At 41.2% G+C, this 14799-nt stretch overlaps 1 protein-coding gene across 6 annotated transcripts in view; it reads left to right on the forward strand.

Annotated features, from left to right (window-relative positions):
- Positions 1–14799, forward strand: part of RIPK1 (receptor interacting serine/threonine kinase 1) — a 38861-nt gene that overhangs the window by 3342 nt on the left and 20720 nt on the right. For 5 of the 6 annotated variants that reach the window (XM_045811571.2, XM_045811572.2, XM_045811574.2 and 2 more), the window contains 4 exons: positions 7469–7688; positions 8464–8620; positions 11317–11454; positions 12818–13046. In XM_045811571.2, the coding sequence (XP_045667527.2) occupies positions 7537–7688; positions 8464–8620; positions 11317–11454; positions 12818–13046 (676 nt within the window). In that variant the 5' untranslated portion in view covers positions 7469–7536. Of the gene's footprint in view, positions 1–1495; positions 5729–7468; positions 7689–8463; positions 8621–11316; positions 11455–12817; positions 13047–14799 lie in introns of those variants that run through there. The other variant, XM_045811576.2, reaches the window with a different exon arrangement.

The raw sequence follows: 14799 nt of genomic DNA on the forward strand, positions 1-14799 counted from the left end.
TCCCTGAAGCCTCTTGTGCCTCTGTCTTCTCATTCACTATCTCTTGTCTTCTATCTTATAGTAACCACTATCCTACCTGTTAATATCAGAAATTAATTCTGCCTTTGTTCGTGGTATTATTATTTATTATTTATTTGTATTTCCCCTAGTTTTATTGAGGTATAATTGACAAACAAAATTGAATATAGATGTGAGTATTTTGATATGTAGACTTACCCTTCCTTAGAAGAAATTTTAGAAATTTATGAAATTTCTTGAAATTTTCGATTAATTTCAGTGGACAAAATTTGCTTTCCTGAGTCCCTGAATTAACATCCATTTATGCAAAAAACATTAAGAAATCCCATTAAAATGGACACGATTACATTATTAGTTGAAATTAGTTATCATAAGATGATATAAGAGGGCAGTGTGCTTTCATTAATTACTCTGTAACGTGGCTTTATAGTGTTGTTTTCTGCCTGTCTACATTCAGTGTTTTTGTGACTGTTGGGTATCTAAACCACTCACAAGACCTTCCTAAGATATTCAGTGCTTATAAAGTTGAATTGTTCATGGGGAAAAAAAGGAGCAAAAGCAGTAAAAGCAAACGAAATCACTGGGAACCATGCAGGAGTAGCGTAAGATAAAGGTCAGACTAATCCAACAAACTGCCGGACTGAGAGCAGAACTGACTTGGGTCAGGAGCCAACTTCACAAAGTGCAGTGGAATCACCAGGAGGCCTCGTTCCTTGAGGTCCATCATGCTGACGGGAGGCACTGCAAATCCTGGTTGGTCCTGGCAAATTCCAGGAGACAAGACTTTGGCTGAAGGAGAGAGAGCAAGTAGAACTCCTCAAAAAAAAGTTGAAATCTTTAACTCGGATGGCATATTTTACAGTTAATAATGCCTTCCTATTTCTTTACACTGTCTGTGAACCTTTTTTAAAAGGTCATACACAGTAGTATTTTAGAAAACTTCTAGATGTAATTCAGAGTATGGATGGGCCGTGACTTATTCTCTCTTCTGTGTATGTAAATTGTTTTTATATGTTTTTGCTGTTCTGTGTAATGTTGCCAGGACTGTTGTAGTAAATAATCTGTCTCAGCATCTCTGATTTGATTAAAGAAATACTGAGTGAAGTAATTATTGTCTTTAAGAAATAAGTTTTATTATAAATGTAATTTATGCTTATTTTAGGAAATTTTGAAAAGGTAAAAGTGTACAGAAGAAAGTAAAAATCACTGTACTATCCAAATATAGTCCTTGCTAACATATTGGTGTCTTCTGTCTTTTTTTTTTTTCTGTGTGTGTATCTATATGTATATATAGCCATCTACCTGTAAATATATTTTTTATTTTTACCTATAATTTTGAATGGTTAGATGACATTCCATCTTTGAATGTCCTGTAATTCATTTAACTGTATCCTTTATTTTTGGGCAACTAAGTATTTCTTTTTAAAAAATAATTATCTGTTTAATGACCAACTAGGACATATGGAGTCTTCATGGTTTCCTATATATAATATCATGTCTTCTGCAAATAGAAACAGCTTAGCTTTTTTCTTTCCAATTTGGATACCTTTTATTTCTTTTTCTTGCCTAATTGCTCTGGCTAGGACTTCCAACATTATGTTGAGTACAAATGGCAAGAACAGGCATCCTGCCATATGTCCGGTTTTGTCCTAGGCACTACAGACAGTGTACAACATAGTTTCCTGCCTCCTGTGTGATTAATTAGAAATAGTTCTCAAATTACAGCTATCTTAACTGTTTCAAGGGAGAAATAAAGGGTGCTATGAAAATGTCTAACGGGAAAACCTAGGATGGCTTCCTTGAGGAAATGACATTTCATTGAGACCTGAAGGATGATGAGGATGAGCCAGGAGGACTGTTTCCTCAGAGGGTTGTAGGGGAGAGTGGAACAAATTACTCTCTCTCCCCCCACTCTGCCATTCTCACAAGAGTGGATCAGTAGAGAACTGCTGAGCAAAGGATCCCAGCTGCACACTGGCATTCTCAAAGTCCATTGAAATTGGAGAAATGTGGATAAATGTGCAGCTGGTCCAACCATAGCCAGAACCATTAAGCAAGCAACAAATCTGTTTTCCTTTTGGAAATGAGGAAATTGAGGCTTGTAAAGTTACACAAGTCATGGGGCTAACAAATTACAGAGCTAGAGTTCATACCCAAAAGAGAAAGGCCTGTCCTCTTCGACAGTAATACGATGCTGCTATCTCTCCTTCAATGCCTGCCTCAGAACCATCACCACCCTCTGCTTCTCATCTTCAAGCCCTTTATCTGGGCCTCCCCCACCCCCTGTCTACCCCATACATAGATGTGCTTCTTTCTAGAGGGTGATTCCTCTTGTTTGACAATGTCTCATGTTACAGAAATATGGTCCATAGTGTTGTCTACTGTTCTGATATGTGAGCTTTGTTGGAGTGACATGGTCTGCCCACAGCCTTTGTACAAGGTGCAGGTGGTATCCTGAGCCAGAGTGCCACAGGCCACAACACAAGACCACTATCAGGCCATGCATTTTCAGAAATCCCTCAGGTACTTTTCTTTTTAAGCTTCCTGCCTCACATTATTTTATTATGAAAAATTTCAAAGTGAAAAGTTCAAAAGATTTTATCATACTCAATAGTGAAAAGCTAAAAGCTTTTTCTCTAAGATCAGGAACAGGACAAGGATGCCCACTCTTGCCACTTTTATTCAACATAATATTGGGAGTCGGGGTGCCTGGGTATCTCAGTCAGTTAAGCGTCTGCTTTGGCTCAGGTGGTGATCCCAGAGTTCTGGGGTCAAGCCCCGCATGGGGCTCCCTGCTCAGTGGGGAGTCTGCTTCGCCCTCTCCCTCTGCCTGCTGCGCCCCTTACTTGTACTTTCTCTCTCTCTCTGTCAAATAAAGAAATAAAATCTTTTAAAAAATGTTTAAAAAAACCATAATATTGGAAGTCATAGCCACAACAATTAGGCAAGAAAAAGAAATAAAAGGCATCCAGATTGGAAAGAAAAAAGCAAAGCTGTCACTATTTGCAGAAGATATGATAATATATATAGGAAACCATGAAGATTCCATCAAAAAACTATTAGAATAAGTGATTTGGGTAATGTTAAAGGGTACAAAATCAATATACAAAAATCTGTTGTGTTTCTATACACTAATAATGTATAGAGAAATTAGGAAAATAGTTCTGTTTACAGTTGCATCAAAGGAAAAAAAAGGGGGGCCTAGGAATAAAGTTAGCTGAGGAGGTGAAAGATCTGTGTACTGAAAACTACAAGATACTAAGGAAAGAAATTGAAGAAGACACAAATAAGTGGAGAGATAGTCCATGCTTGTGGACTGGAAGAATTAATATTATTAAAATGTCCATACTACCCAAACCAATATACAGATTGAAAGCAATCTCTGTTAACATTCCAATGGCATTTTTCACAGAAATAGAACAGACAGTCCTAAAATATGTATGGAACATCAAAAGACCCTGAATCAGCAAAGCAATCTTGAGAAAGAAGAACAAAACTGGAGGCATCATACTCCCTGATTTCAGACTTTATTACAATGCTGTGGTAATTAAAATAGTGTGGTGTTGGCATGAAAAGAGACCCATAGATCAGTGGAACAGAATAGAGAGCCCAGAAATAAACTTACACATGTGGTCAATTAATTTACGACAGATAAGCCAAGAATATGCAATGGGAAAAAGACAATCCGTTCAAGAAATCGTGTTGGGAAAATTGGACAGCCACATACAAAAGAATGAAACTGGACCACTATCTTACACCATACAAAAAAATTAATTCGAAATGGGTTAAAGACTTGAATGTAACATCTGAAACCATAGAACTTCTAGAAGAAACCATAGGCAGTAAGCTCCTTAACATAGGTGTTGGCAATGATTTTTTGAATCTGACACCAAAAATAAAAGCAACGAAAGGAAAAATAAACAAGTGGGACTACATCAAATGAAAAAGCTTCTTTGCAGTAAAGGACACCATCAACAAAATGAAAAGGCAACCTACTGAATGGGAGAAAATATTTGCAAATCATATATCTGTTAAGAGCTTAATATCCAAAATATATAAAGAACTCATACAACTTCATAGCAAAAAAAAAAAAAAAAAAAGATTCAACTAAAAAATTAGCAGAAGATCCAAATAGACATTTCTCCAAAGAAGACATACAGATGGCCAACAGACACATGAAAAGATGGTCAGCATCACTCATCATCAGGGAAATGCAAACAAAACCACAATGAGATAGAACGTCACATCTCTTAGAACTGCTGTTATCATACAGACAAGATAACAAGTGTTGGCAAGGATGTGGAGAAAAGGGAAACTGTACAGTGTTGGTGAGAATGTGAATTGTTTCAGCCACTGTGGAAACAGTATGAAGTTTCCTCAAAAAATTCTGAGTATTTACTCAAAGAAAACAAAAACACGAACTCAAAAAGACATACACACTCCTATGTTCATAGCAGCATTAATTGCAATAGCCAAGATATGGAAATATCTTAAAAGTCCATCAGTAGATGAATGGATAAAGATGTGATTTATATATATATTATTCAGCTGTAAAAAAAGAAGGAAATCTTGCCATTTGTGACAACATAGATGGACCTTGAGGGCATTATGCTAAGTGAAATGTCAGAAAGACAAATACTGCATGATCTCACTTGTATGTGGAATCTTAAAAAAAAAAAAAAAAAAAAAAAAAAGCTCATACATCCAGGGAACAGATTGGGGGTTGCCAGAGGCAGGGGCTGGGAGGAATGGATGAAGGTGGTCAAAAAGTTTTAAAAAATTAAAAAATCACGAGCTACGAAAGGCAATGTAGTATTCTGGATTGGATCCTAGAACAGAAAAAGGGCATTCATGAAAAACTGGGTAATATCAGAATCAAGTAGGGTGTTTAAGTTAATAGTAATGTACAGTGTCGGTTTCTTAGTGTTGACATATGTACTGTTAGAAACTGGGTGAGGAATATATGGGAAAAAATAAATAAAAATAGAAATGTAGCAACAAATTTAAAAAAATTTTACAGTGAACTTTTTTGTGTCTACTGTCAATATTATTTTATTTGGCCTGCTTTATCACAGAGTATCTGTTTATCACATTCTTTATCCACTAGTCTGTCTGCAAAGTAAATTGCAGATATCAGTACCCTTCCTTCTAAATATTTTCAACATGCACACCATTAACTAGAGTTCGGTATGTTTACAAATTTTTCTTTTGATGCAAGATTTGCCCACAGCACATTTGCTGAGTATTGACACAAGCTTATGCCTGTGTAACCCTAACCCCCACCAAGATGGTAGAGCATTACCATCACACCAGAAAGTTTCCTCATGTCCAAACCATGCAGTCCTCACCCTGTCCCTGGGCAACCTGTCCCTGGAAAAGTGCTCCTTTTCCAACAGAGATTACTTTGTTTGAGCACGTAGCATAGATGGCATTATACAGCAGGTGTTCTCTTGTACTAGGCTCCTTTATTTAGCAGCTTTTGTGACTCATGCACCTTGTTGTGTGTATTGGCAGTTCAGTGCTTTTTATTGCTGATCCATTGTATGAATGTACAATCCTTTTTTTTTTTTTTTTATCCAGTCTCCTATGGATGCATTACTGTTTCCAGTTTGGGGCTATCATGAATAAAGCTGCTGTGAACATCATAGAAGTCTTTGGGGACATACATTTTCATTTCTTTTGGGATTCGAATTGCTTGGCCATAGTTTAGGTATATTTTTAGTTTTATAAGAAACCTCCAGACCTTTTCTCAAAGTGCTTGTACCACTTTATATTCCCACTCACAATGTATGAGAATTCCAGTTGTTTCTTATCTTCCCCAGTATTTGGTGGTGTCAGCCTTTTTAATTGTGGATATTCTGATAGGTGATAATGGTATCTCATTATGGTCCCCCATGGGTTTTTATTCTTCAGTTTAAGGAAAATGAATGGAAGAAGGGAAGAAGGAGAAGCAAACAGTTCTGAGATTGTGTACACTGTAGACTTCATAGCACTTATGTCCAAATTCCCCAAATCCTCATCCGTTTTACACCTTTCTATTCTTTTTAGATAATGCATTGGTCTTTTTATATTCTTCAGATTCATTATTTTTGTTCACAATTACTTAAAACCTGTTATTTTCCGAGAGTATTCAGTAGTTTAATTACCTGAAATTCTTTGGTGTCTCATATTGCTGTTGTATGTGCTGGGTTTGGCTCATGTCGAACTTTTTCCTTTGTGTTTGTAATTCTGGAACAGGAGCTAATGTGAAGTTAGACTTTATTTGTGGGAATTCTGTCTGGTCTTCCTTGACAGTGTTTGTTTGCTTTACCCCTAACTCGGCGATATCATCAGCCTGTAGCCTTGCCATTTGTGACAATTCTTTTAAAAAAAGGAATTTTTAAAAATTCTTAGTTTGGACAATTTTGGCCATAGGAGGAGTATAAATTCGAAGCCCAAATCTATGTGAGGATAGGCCCAAGGTTATAAATTCACTTCAAGACTTTTTTTTTACACCACATGTCCTAAGACAAGCAATTTCTTTTGCTAGTGGACTAGCTTTTTCCCTGTCCAGCCTTTCATTGATGAGTGCCATGTTCGGGGAGGGGTGGGGGAGTCTCTGTTTCAAACATCTTTTCTTGCATGCCATGATCTCGTCTCCTGTCCCTGGCTGCATTAAACCTTGACCTTTGGATGTCAAGATCGGCCATGCACAACAGGGCCACTGTCTTAGTTCAGCTGCTATAACACATTATTGACTGGGGGGCTTAAACAATGGACATTTATTTCTCACAGTTCTGGAGGCTGGAAGTCCCATATTGAGGTGCCAGTAGTTTCAGTGTCTCGTGAGGGCATGTGTCCTGGTTTGCAGATGACTGTCCTCTTCTTGTATCCTCACGTAGTGGAGAGAGAGAGGGAGAGAGAGAAAGAGAGCTCTTACATCTTTTATAAGGACCCTAATGAGGCTTTCACTTTTATGACCCAATTACCTCCCAAAGACCCCACCTCCTAATATTATCACAGTGGAGTTAGAGCTTCAGCAAACGAAGTTGGGTGACACAAACATTCGGTCCATTGCCGCCACCATGTGGGCCACTGCCCCGGGGTCCAGTGCCTAATCTTTTCTTTTTAGTCTCTGTAGTTAATTTTCCTTTCTCTTGGGCCTATCCGTGCATTTGAATGGGTGTTTGTGTTACGTTATCCCACACAGATAGGTCTTTTGCAGCAGGAGATTTTAAAATGTTTCTAGTCCTCTGTGTTGCTGTTGTATCTGCTGGATGGAAGTTTAAGGGAATAAAACTTGTGGTTTTCTATGATCTTGGAAAATATGACAAACAGTTCATCTTACGAACTATGTATATCCTCAAAAAAAAAAAATTAAGGCACACCAAGCACATGGTGGAACTTTACATGTTTTTGAATAATGACTTTTTGCCCTGAGATGTCCTCTTGGTTTTGTTTTGTTTTACAGGGCGCAGCTCTGAGGGGGAAAACGTGGTACATTTCTGGCCATTCTGAGGAGTCACAAGGACACCAGCCATGTCCTTGGATGACATTAAGATGAAATCTAGTGACTTTTTGGAAAAGGAGCATCTGGACAGCGGGGGCTTCGGAAAGGTGTCTTTGTGTTTACACAGATCCCATGGACTCGTGATCCTGAAAAAGGTGTACACCGGGCCCAAACGCACTGAGTGAGTTGGGAGTAGAGGCGGGTGGGCCAAATTAGGGGCTGGCGGTGGGAAGAATTACTGTGGCGGTTCAGGGCAGGGCAGTGATAAGCATGGCCCAGGCGTTAGAAGGAGACAGACTGCGGTGTGTCCGCGGGTGCACTTTCTGTCCAGGAACCCTGCGAGCTGGTTATTATTGTCCCCGTACCGCTGAATGAGGATTCAGAGCGACCAAAGCTCACAGCTAGTAGACAGTGGAAGAGAAGCGAAGGGAAGGAATGAGAGAAAGGGAAGGAGATGAGGGGTGACGAGGGAGGCAACGAGAAGACAGAGGGAGGGGTCCTTGAGAGACTTGGGTACCTGCTGCACTGTTTGGGGGGGGACCAGCCCTACGTATAGGGAAAAAAAAGCTAGCCCATTAATTAGAGGTTCGAGAAGCCCTCTCTTTAAAGCAGTTGGTGGACTTGTTTTACTTCCCTCTCTTCTTGCCAGAGTGGCTACCCAGAGAGGCTGCATTTTCTGTCATGCCATCTCACGCAGCCCTTTGTTCGGCTGCGTCTCGTTGCGGCTCTTCGGGTACTTTGCATTCATTCGTTCACTGCTCTGATGTGTCTTGAGCGCTCGCTGCCCATCCGGGCCAGGAACGAGAAGCTCCTGTGCCTGCGGACGCCCGTGCTCTGGGCCTGGGAGAGATCAGTGCACGCACGGGCGGCAGCACCAGCACGGGATGCGTTTCTCGGGGCACAAGGCACGAGCGCGCTAACTCCGCGCATCTTCTCAGCGCCTTTCCGTCCCGCAGGTACAACGAGTCCCTGCTTGAGGAGGGCAAGATGATGCACAGGCTGAGACACAGTCGGGTGGTGAAGCTCCTGGGCGTCATCATAGAAGAAGGCAACTACTCCCTGGTGATGGAGTACATGGAGAAGGGCAACCTCATGCACGTTCTGAAGGCGGAGGTAACGAGGGCTCGCGGCGCGGCTCGTCCGTGATGCTTCTCGCCGCTGTGTTGGTTCTTTTGCAGCTTGTGGGTGTCAAATGACCCCCTTGTGAGTTGCTACATAGTTTGGATTTTCTGAAGTCAGCCCCTGGTGAGAACGCGTGGACTTCCGCTGCCCAGAAGGTGGCCTTGCCTCGCTGTCGGTCCTCGCAGACCCCTGTCTGTGCCGCCCGCTTGGGGAGGTCCCCCCGTGTCCCCGTGCTGTAGCTAGCTTTGGTCAGCCGGTCCAGCAGCCACAGTGCAGGGACAGCCACTGTCTTGCTGAAGCCCGCCGTCTGACCTGAGGCCTATGCCTCCTGGGTCACCATGAGCAGACTGGAGGATGTAGGCTCGACACCGCTGTATGTGGAGACGGAATATTCATGATTGCTCTTTGATACCACTTGAGAAACGTAGAGGCCAAATATAGAGCATTAGAGGCAACAACACTGGATAAGTAAGACTTAAAATAAGAAAAGAAAAATGTTTATGAAAACCACATCGCTTTACTAAAGCGTTTTTTTAGAGTTTATCTACCTATTAGAGCAAGGCCTGGTGCTGGCTGTTCAGGAGGCAATGGCAAATAGGACACAGACGCGGACCTCCCACGGACAGCTAAGGAGGGAACGGTAGGGCATAATGGTGTTTGGGTAGACATTTCCCAGCGTGCTGTTGGGAACGCAGGGGAGAGGCATTCACTTCAGTGTGGAATAGATAAGAAGGGCTTCCAGAAGGAGGATGCTTAAGCCAAAGCCTGAAGGACAAGCAGAGAATCGGGAAATATGTGTTCCAGGTGAGAGAATGGCAAAGGAAAGAGAATATGCCAAATTTAGGACACTGCAAATAACTAGATTTGGCCAAAGCGTAGATTGCATGTGGGAGTGGTGGGCTGTGGCAGTCTGTAAGGCAAATATCCCCCCCCATCTTCTCCCTCCCCCTACCACTGCCTGAGGTTATGCCCGTTCTTCAGTTCTTCTAAGCCCCAGACATCTCCCGCAGACACCTGTGGGAAGGGGAAGAGATGTTCACCTATACACATTGTGTTATAATTGAATGAGATTGCTCTTCTGCCAGAACTAGCTTAGACCAGCTGCTGCATAAGTAAATAGGCATTTTGATTGGGAGATAAATCCTGTGCGACAAGAGGCGTTCTGCTGATCAGGTGAAGATAAGGTGGACTAGTTTGGGCTCCAGAAGAATTCAGGAGGATGTAAGGGAGAAAAGCAGAGAGGGGAAGGAGAAGGGCATTTCCTTGGCTTGCTCAGAATTTTTTCCTACGTCCAAAGTATACCCAGGAAGAAGGGAAAATCTCGGCTCTTTCTTGGGTGGTGGTGATCAGGTTACCAACTCAACTACATGATGGGTTTTACATATGGTTTGGGGGGTTGACTTGGGATTCTGACTTCCATCATTTAAATTTTTGTCCTGTTTACCAACAACCGAGCTATACATACATTTTTAGGAAACAGCCTGTTTGTAAACTAGAGACCGCACAGACACACAACGGTTTACATTTTTCGGTGTTAAGCAACACTGATGGTTTGGAATTCTCTATATTAACGTTGGTATTTATGTAACTAGAATACAATTGTTAAGTAAGAATGACTTGTGAATTTACAAAGACCTGCCGAAGTATCCGATACCAAATTACCAAATAGCTACTAACTTCAGTCCAGCATTGTTCTAACATCATGATCTCTCACGGGTTAATCTTTACGTGTCTATGATCAGTGTGAACACACTGAGAATCTCTTGATTCCTTTTCTCAGTATTATTTCATATCCACACTTCTGTGACAGCGTTCATCTATTTAGTATATAGTAGCATATATCCACGCACTGTAGAAAATGCCTGTTTTTTGTTTATTTGTTTTTCCCTTCATTCAACAGTTCTAGGCAGTTCTAGGCTGTGCTCGGTGTAAGGATGCATATTACAATCCTCCTCCTCCTCATGTTCTCTCAAGGGGCTTAATTTTAAGGCATTTTAATATATTACCGTATTGGCATGAAAGTTTTATTTTTACGTGAAAGAACACAAAAGGGCTCCTTTTACAACGATGGCAGTGCTGCAGAGCACGATAGAAGGAATCCCGGTAACTACAGGTGGTCCCCAACTTATGGTTTGATTTTTTCACTTTATGATGGTCAGAAGCAGTGGGCGTTCAGTGGAAACCATACTTTGAATTTTGAACGCGGATCTTTTCCTGGGCTCCAGCCTGCATGACGATCCGCTCTCATGATGCTGGGTAGGGACAGGGAGCCGTGTGAGCGCATGGTAGACACCTGATACACTCACAACCGTTCTGTTACTCACACAGCCCTTCTGTTTCTCACTTGCTGTGCAGTATCAGTCCATTACATGAGATATTCACCATTTTTTCCTAAAATAGGCTCTGTGTTAGATGCTTTTGCCCAACTAAGGCTAATATAAGAGTTCTAAGCAGATTTAAGATAGGCAAGGCTAAGCTATGATGTCCAGGAGGTTACATGTATTAAACACATTTTTGACTTATGATATCGTGAACTTATGATGGATTTATTAGGACATAACCCCATTGTATGTCAAGGAAGATCTGTATATCCTCAGGTTCAGACCCCACTAATCTTGAATAAAGCAGTCGCTTTGGCCTGTTTGACTTACCTTTCCATTTCATAGACTTAATGTCACTTGTTTTAGGTCAGTATCCCCCTTTCTGTAAAAGGAAGGATAATTATGGAGACCGTTGAAGGGATGTGCTACTTACATGGACAAGGCGTAATACACAAGGACCTAAAGCCTGAAAATATCCTCGTTGATGATGACTTTCACATTAAGGTAAATCATAATCTGAAGGTTTCTAGAAGATTGGGCTGATTTTAGTTTTAATTCTCTGCTATAAATCCATTTTTGTACCTGGTAGACCCCCTAAAGGAAGACCTCACTCAGCTTAGAACTGGCGACAGTGGTGCTGGAAGGTTCTGCCAAGCATTGACGAGAAAGATACAGACTCGATGGAGTTCATATTATTTGCTTATTTATTTACTCTCATCTACATTTTTTAACAGTGTTTTTTTTTTAACTGTAACTTACTCCATTGTAGTAAAGGGAACAAAGGGAAGAGACTTTCCTCTTGTTCACTTAAGAGCAGATTTAACTAGGTGGAACGTCACATCTAATTGGTTTTGGCAGCAGGAATCCAAGCACGAGAATCTGAAAGGGGAAGCAGCATTTGGGGGAGAACTCAGGAACTGCTTACGCAGGCATCCTTGTACTACAAGATTCTGCTTCTAACACTTCCTTCTAGTCTTGGACAGATTTTTATTCCTACGACTATGAAAGAAGGTTCCTTCTTTACATTAATAACATTTCTTAATGTATCTCTTATGTTAAAATCTGGGGATTTTAGATCATCACATGCCAAAACCCATACCCGTATGCTTGGATTCCTAGAGGCAAAAGTGGAACTGTCATCTTTGATTTCTTCGTAACTGTATGATTCTATTGTTCTGTACTTTTGCCCTTGCCACCTCTCTCTCTGTTCTGTGTCTGACCTTTGTATTTTTCTTTTTCCTTTCTTGTCCATTTTCCTTCTCTTTCCTATCCCATCTTCTCTTAGGTTCAGGCTACCAACTCAAAACAAGTAGGACTGCAGTCCTGAGGATAACTCAGGACTTTGGAGTCGTTAGAATCTCGCATCCATGGGCTTCGGGACACCATTTGGGAAAATTGAAGGTGCGGTATCTCGTCACCATCGGCTATACAGCTCTGATGAGAAGAAAATACCTTTTCTTCGTAGCCAGGAAGAAAAACAATTTCCAGAAATTGTTGAAAAAATATGCAGAGTAAATGAGGAATTAGAATAAACATGTTTTGCTGTAGTTCATGTCAGAAATGACTTCTGCTTTTTCTCCTCCCTCCCCCTCCCCTAACCCCACTAACAAATTCCATGGTTTTATTGCACAAGAATTTGAGATGCCAGAATTTCACATGGACATTTCTTAGGGGACATTTTCCAGCTAGCCGAGAAAACACAAAGTTTCTATGAATTTGTTCAGAAGTAGCTGTTTTAAATCTATCTAATGTAAATTTCTGGAAATCCACTCTACCTCCCATCTATTAGTTAAGTCCCAAATTTAAAGACAAGTCTGATTTGCTTGTGGCTCTTACAGGACCATCTCATTGGTTTGATCTCTTGCAGATAGCTGATCTTGGCGTTGCGTCCTTTAAGATGTGGAGTAAACTGACTAAAGAGGAACATAATGAGCAGAGGAAATTGAATAGTGTCTCTAAGAAAAATGGCGGCACTCTTTGCTACATGGCCCCTGAGCATCTGAATGACATCAATGCAAAACCCTCGGAGAAGTCAGATGTGTACAGCTTTGGCATAGTACTTTGGGCAATATTTGCTAATAAGGAGCCCTATGAAAGTAAGACATTTGTAGAGGAGTGGGATCTGGTTATTAATCAAAACTGCTGAGTAAAATAGTGGCCTTCAATGAAGTCAGTTAAGATTATAACTGTCTGTTCATTTAATGTCTTTCTTACCCACTAGACTGTAAGCTACACAGGGACCATATCTGATTTATTCAGTGTTGTTTCCCCAGTCTATACACACACACACTGCCTGGAACAGTAGGTGCTCAATACCATGATGTTGAATGAATGAGTAGTCTCAGTTTAGGAATCAGGGATCACAGGACAAGTAGGAGCCTTGATGATGTATCTGAGTTTGGGAAGTGCCACAAAATTCCAGGATTCTTCCTGGACAGGAAAGCTTGCTTGCTTCTGCTTCTGAGACATAAACGTCATACTTTGATTCATTCATTTGCTCCTTCACTAGAGAATTATTTCTTTTCAGTACTTACTATGGGCACTTTAATTGGAATTAAGAATAAAGAGATGAGAAAAGACATGGTTGATGCAGGAGAACGGATATAGAACTAGTCATTCTTCAGGTTAATGGACATTTTCTGGTCCCATTTTCTTGGGCGATTATCGGCTCCCCTGGTTTAATGATCACCCATTGCCAAGGTCTCTCAAATCTCTTATCTCTAGCCCTGGCCTTGATATCCAGTTATCTGTTAGATCCATTACTCAGACCAGAGGAACCCCAAAGCAACATCCCCCCAAACAAATTCATCTTCTACATGCTGTCCTTGTAGTCCACGCAGCTTTGCTTTTCTCATGTTCAGAAAGTGGCATCACCATTCACCTACCGAGTCGCCAGACCAGAAACCTTATGCATCCCAGTCTCAGCTTTGCCCCTTGTCTCCCACATCCAATCAGACATCAAAACCTGTGAATTCAAGGTATACATATGATTCAAGATACATCTTGAATCCATCCACTCCTATCCCCACCAGACTCTCTGTAGTTCACACCCTCCATATTTCTGCTAAAGCCTGCTCATGCCATTTCTCATTCACATGACAGCCAAGCTGGTCATCCTAAAAGGCAAGTATGACCATCTCACTCATCTATTTGAAATCTTTCCAAGACTCCCTGGGCCTTCAAGATAAAGTTCAGATTCTTCAGTATGGAATACAAAGCCCTCTCTGATTTGGCTTCTCCAGCCTTCTCTAGCCTTACTCCTTACCTCTCTTTCTTTAGTCAGTATGCCTAGTTATAGTGAACTACTCATAATTCCTGGGACACGTCATGATTTCGGGGACTTCCAATCTATTCATATCCTGCTTCCCTAGCCTGGAATCCTCCTCTCTGAGTCTTCCTTCCTGATCCTTTACATGGATAAATCTTGCTTATTTCTCTTGACTCAGCAAAGCCTTCTCTGACCTCCTAGTCACGGTTGTGTTAGAAGAACCCTTTGCACTTACTTCTTGAATAGCAATTGCCACTCTGTGTTTTCAGTCACTCTCAGTAGATTGAGCTTCTTACAGGTAAGAGCTGTAGCGTATTTGTCTTTATTAAAATCTGGAGTATGCCGTTGGTTTTATTTATATATTCTATTTATTCTGCCAGGAGGCCACTTTGTGGCGAATTCTGTCTCTCATCTGCCGAAGTCAGAATGTCATTTGATCGTCAGCGCCTAGTCAGAGGGTCATTCTGCCCCTATCAGATGAGACACCTATACTAAAAGCATACCCTGAGTAGAGAGAGATTAGCAGTGTTGTCCGAGTTCTGCCACCTCCCTGCCTGAGACACGCAGGACCTGAGAGAAAG

This window comes from Ursus americanus, chromosome 32, assembly GCF_024610735.1.
Source record: "Ursus americanus isolate L20-20 chromosome 32, mUrsAme1.1.p, whole genome shotgun sequence".
NCBI classification, from domain to species: Eukaryota; Metazoa; Chordata; class Mammalia; order Carnivora; family Ursidae; genus Ursus; species Ursus americanus.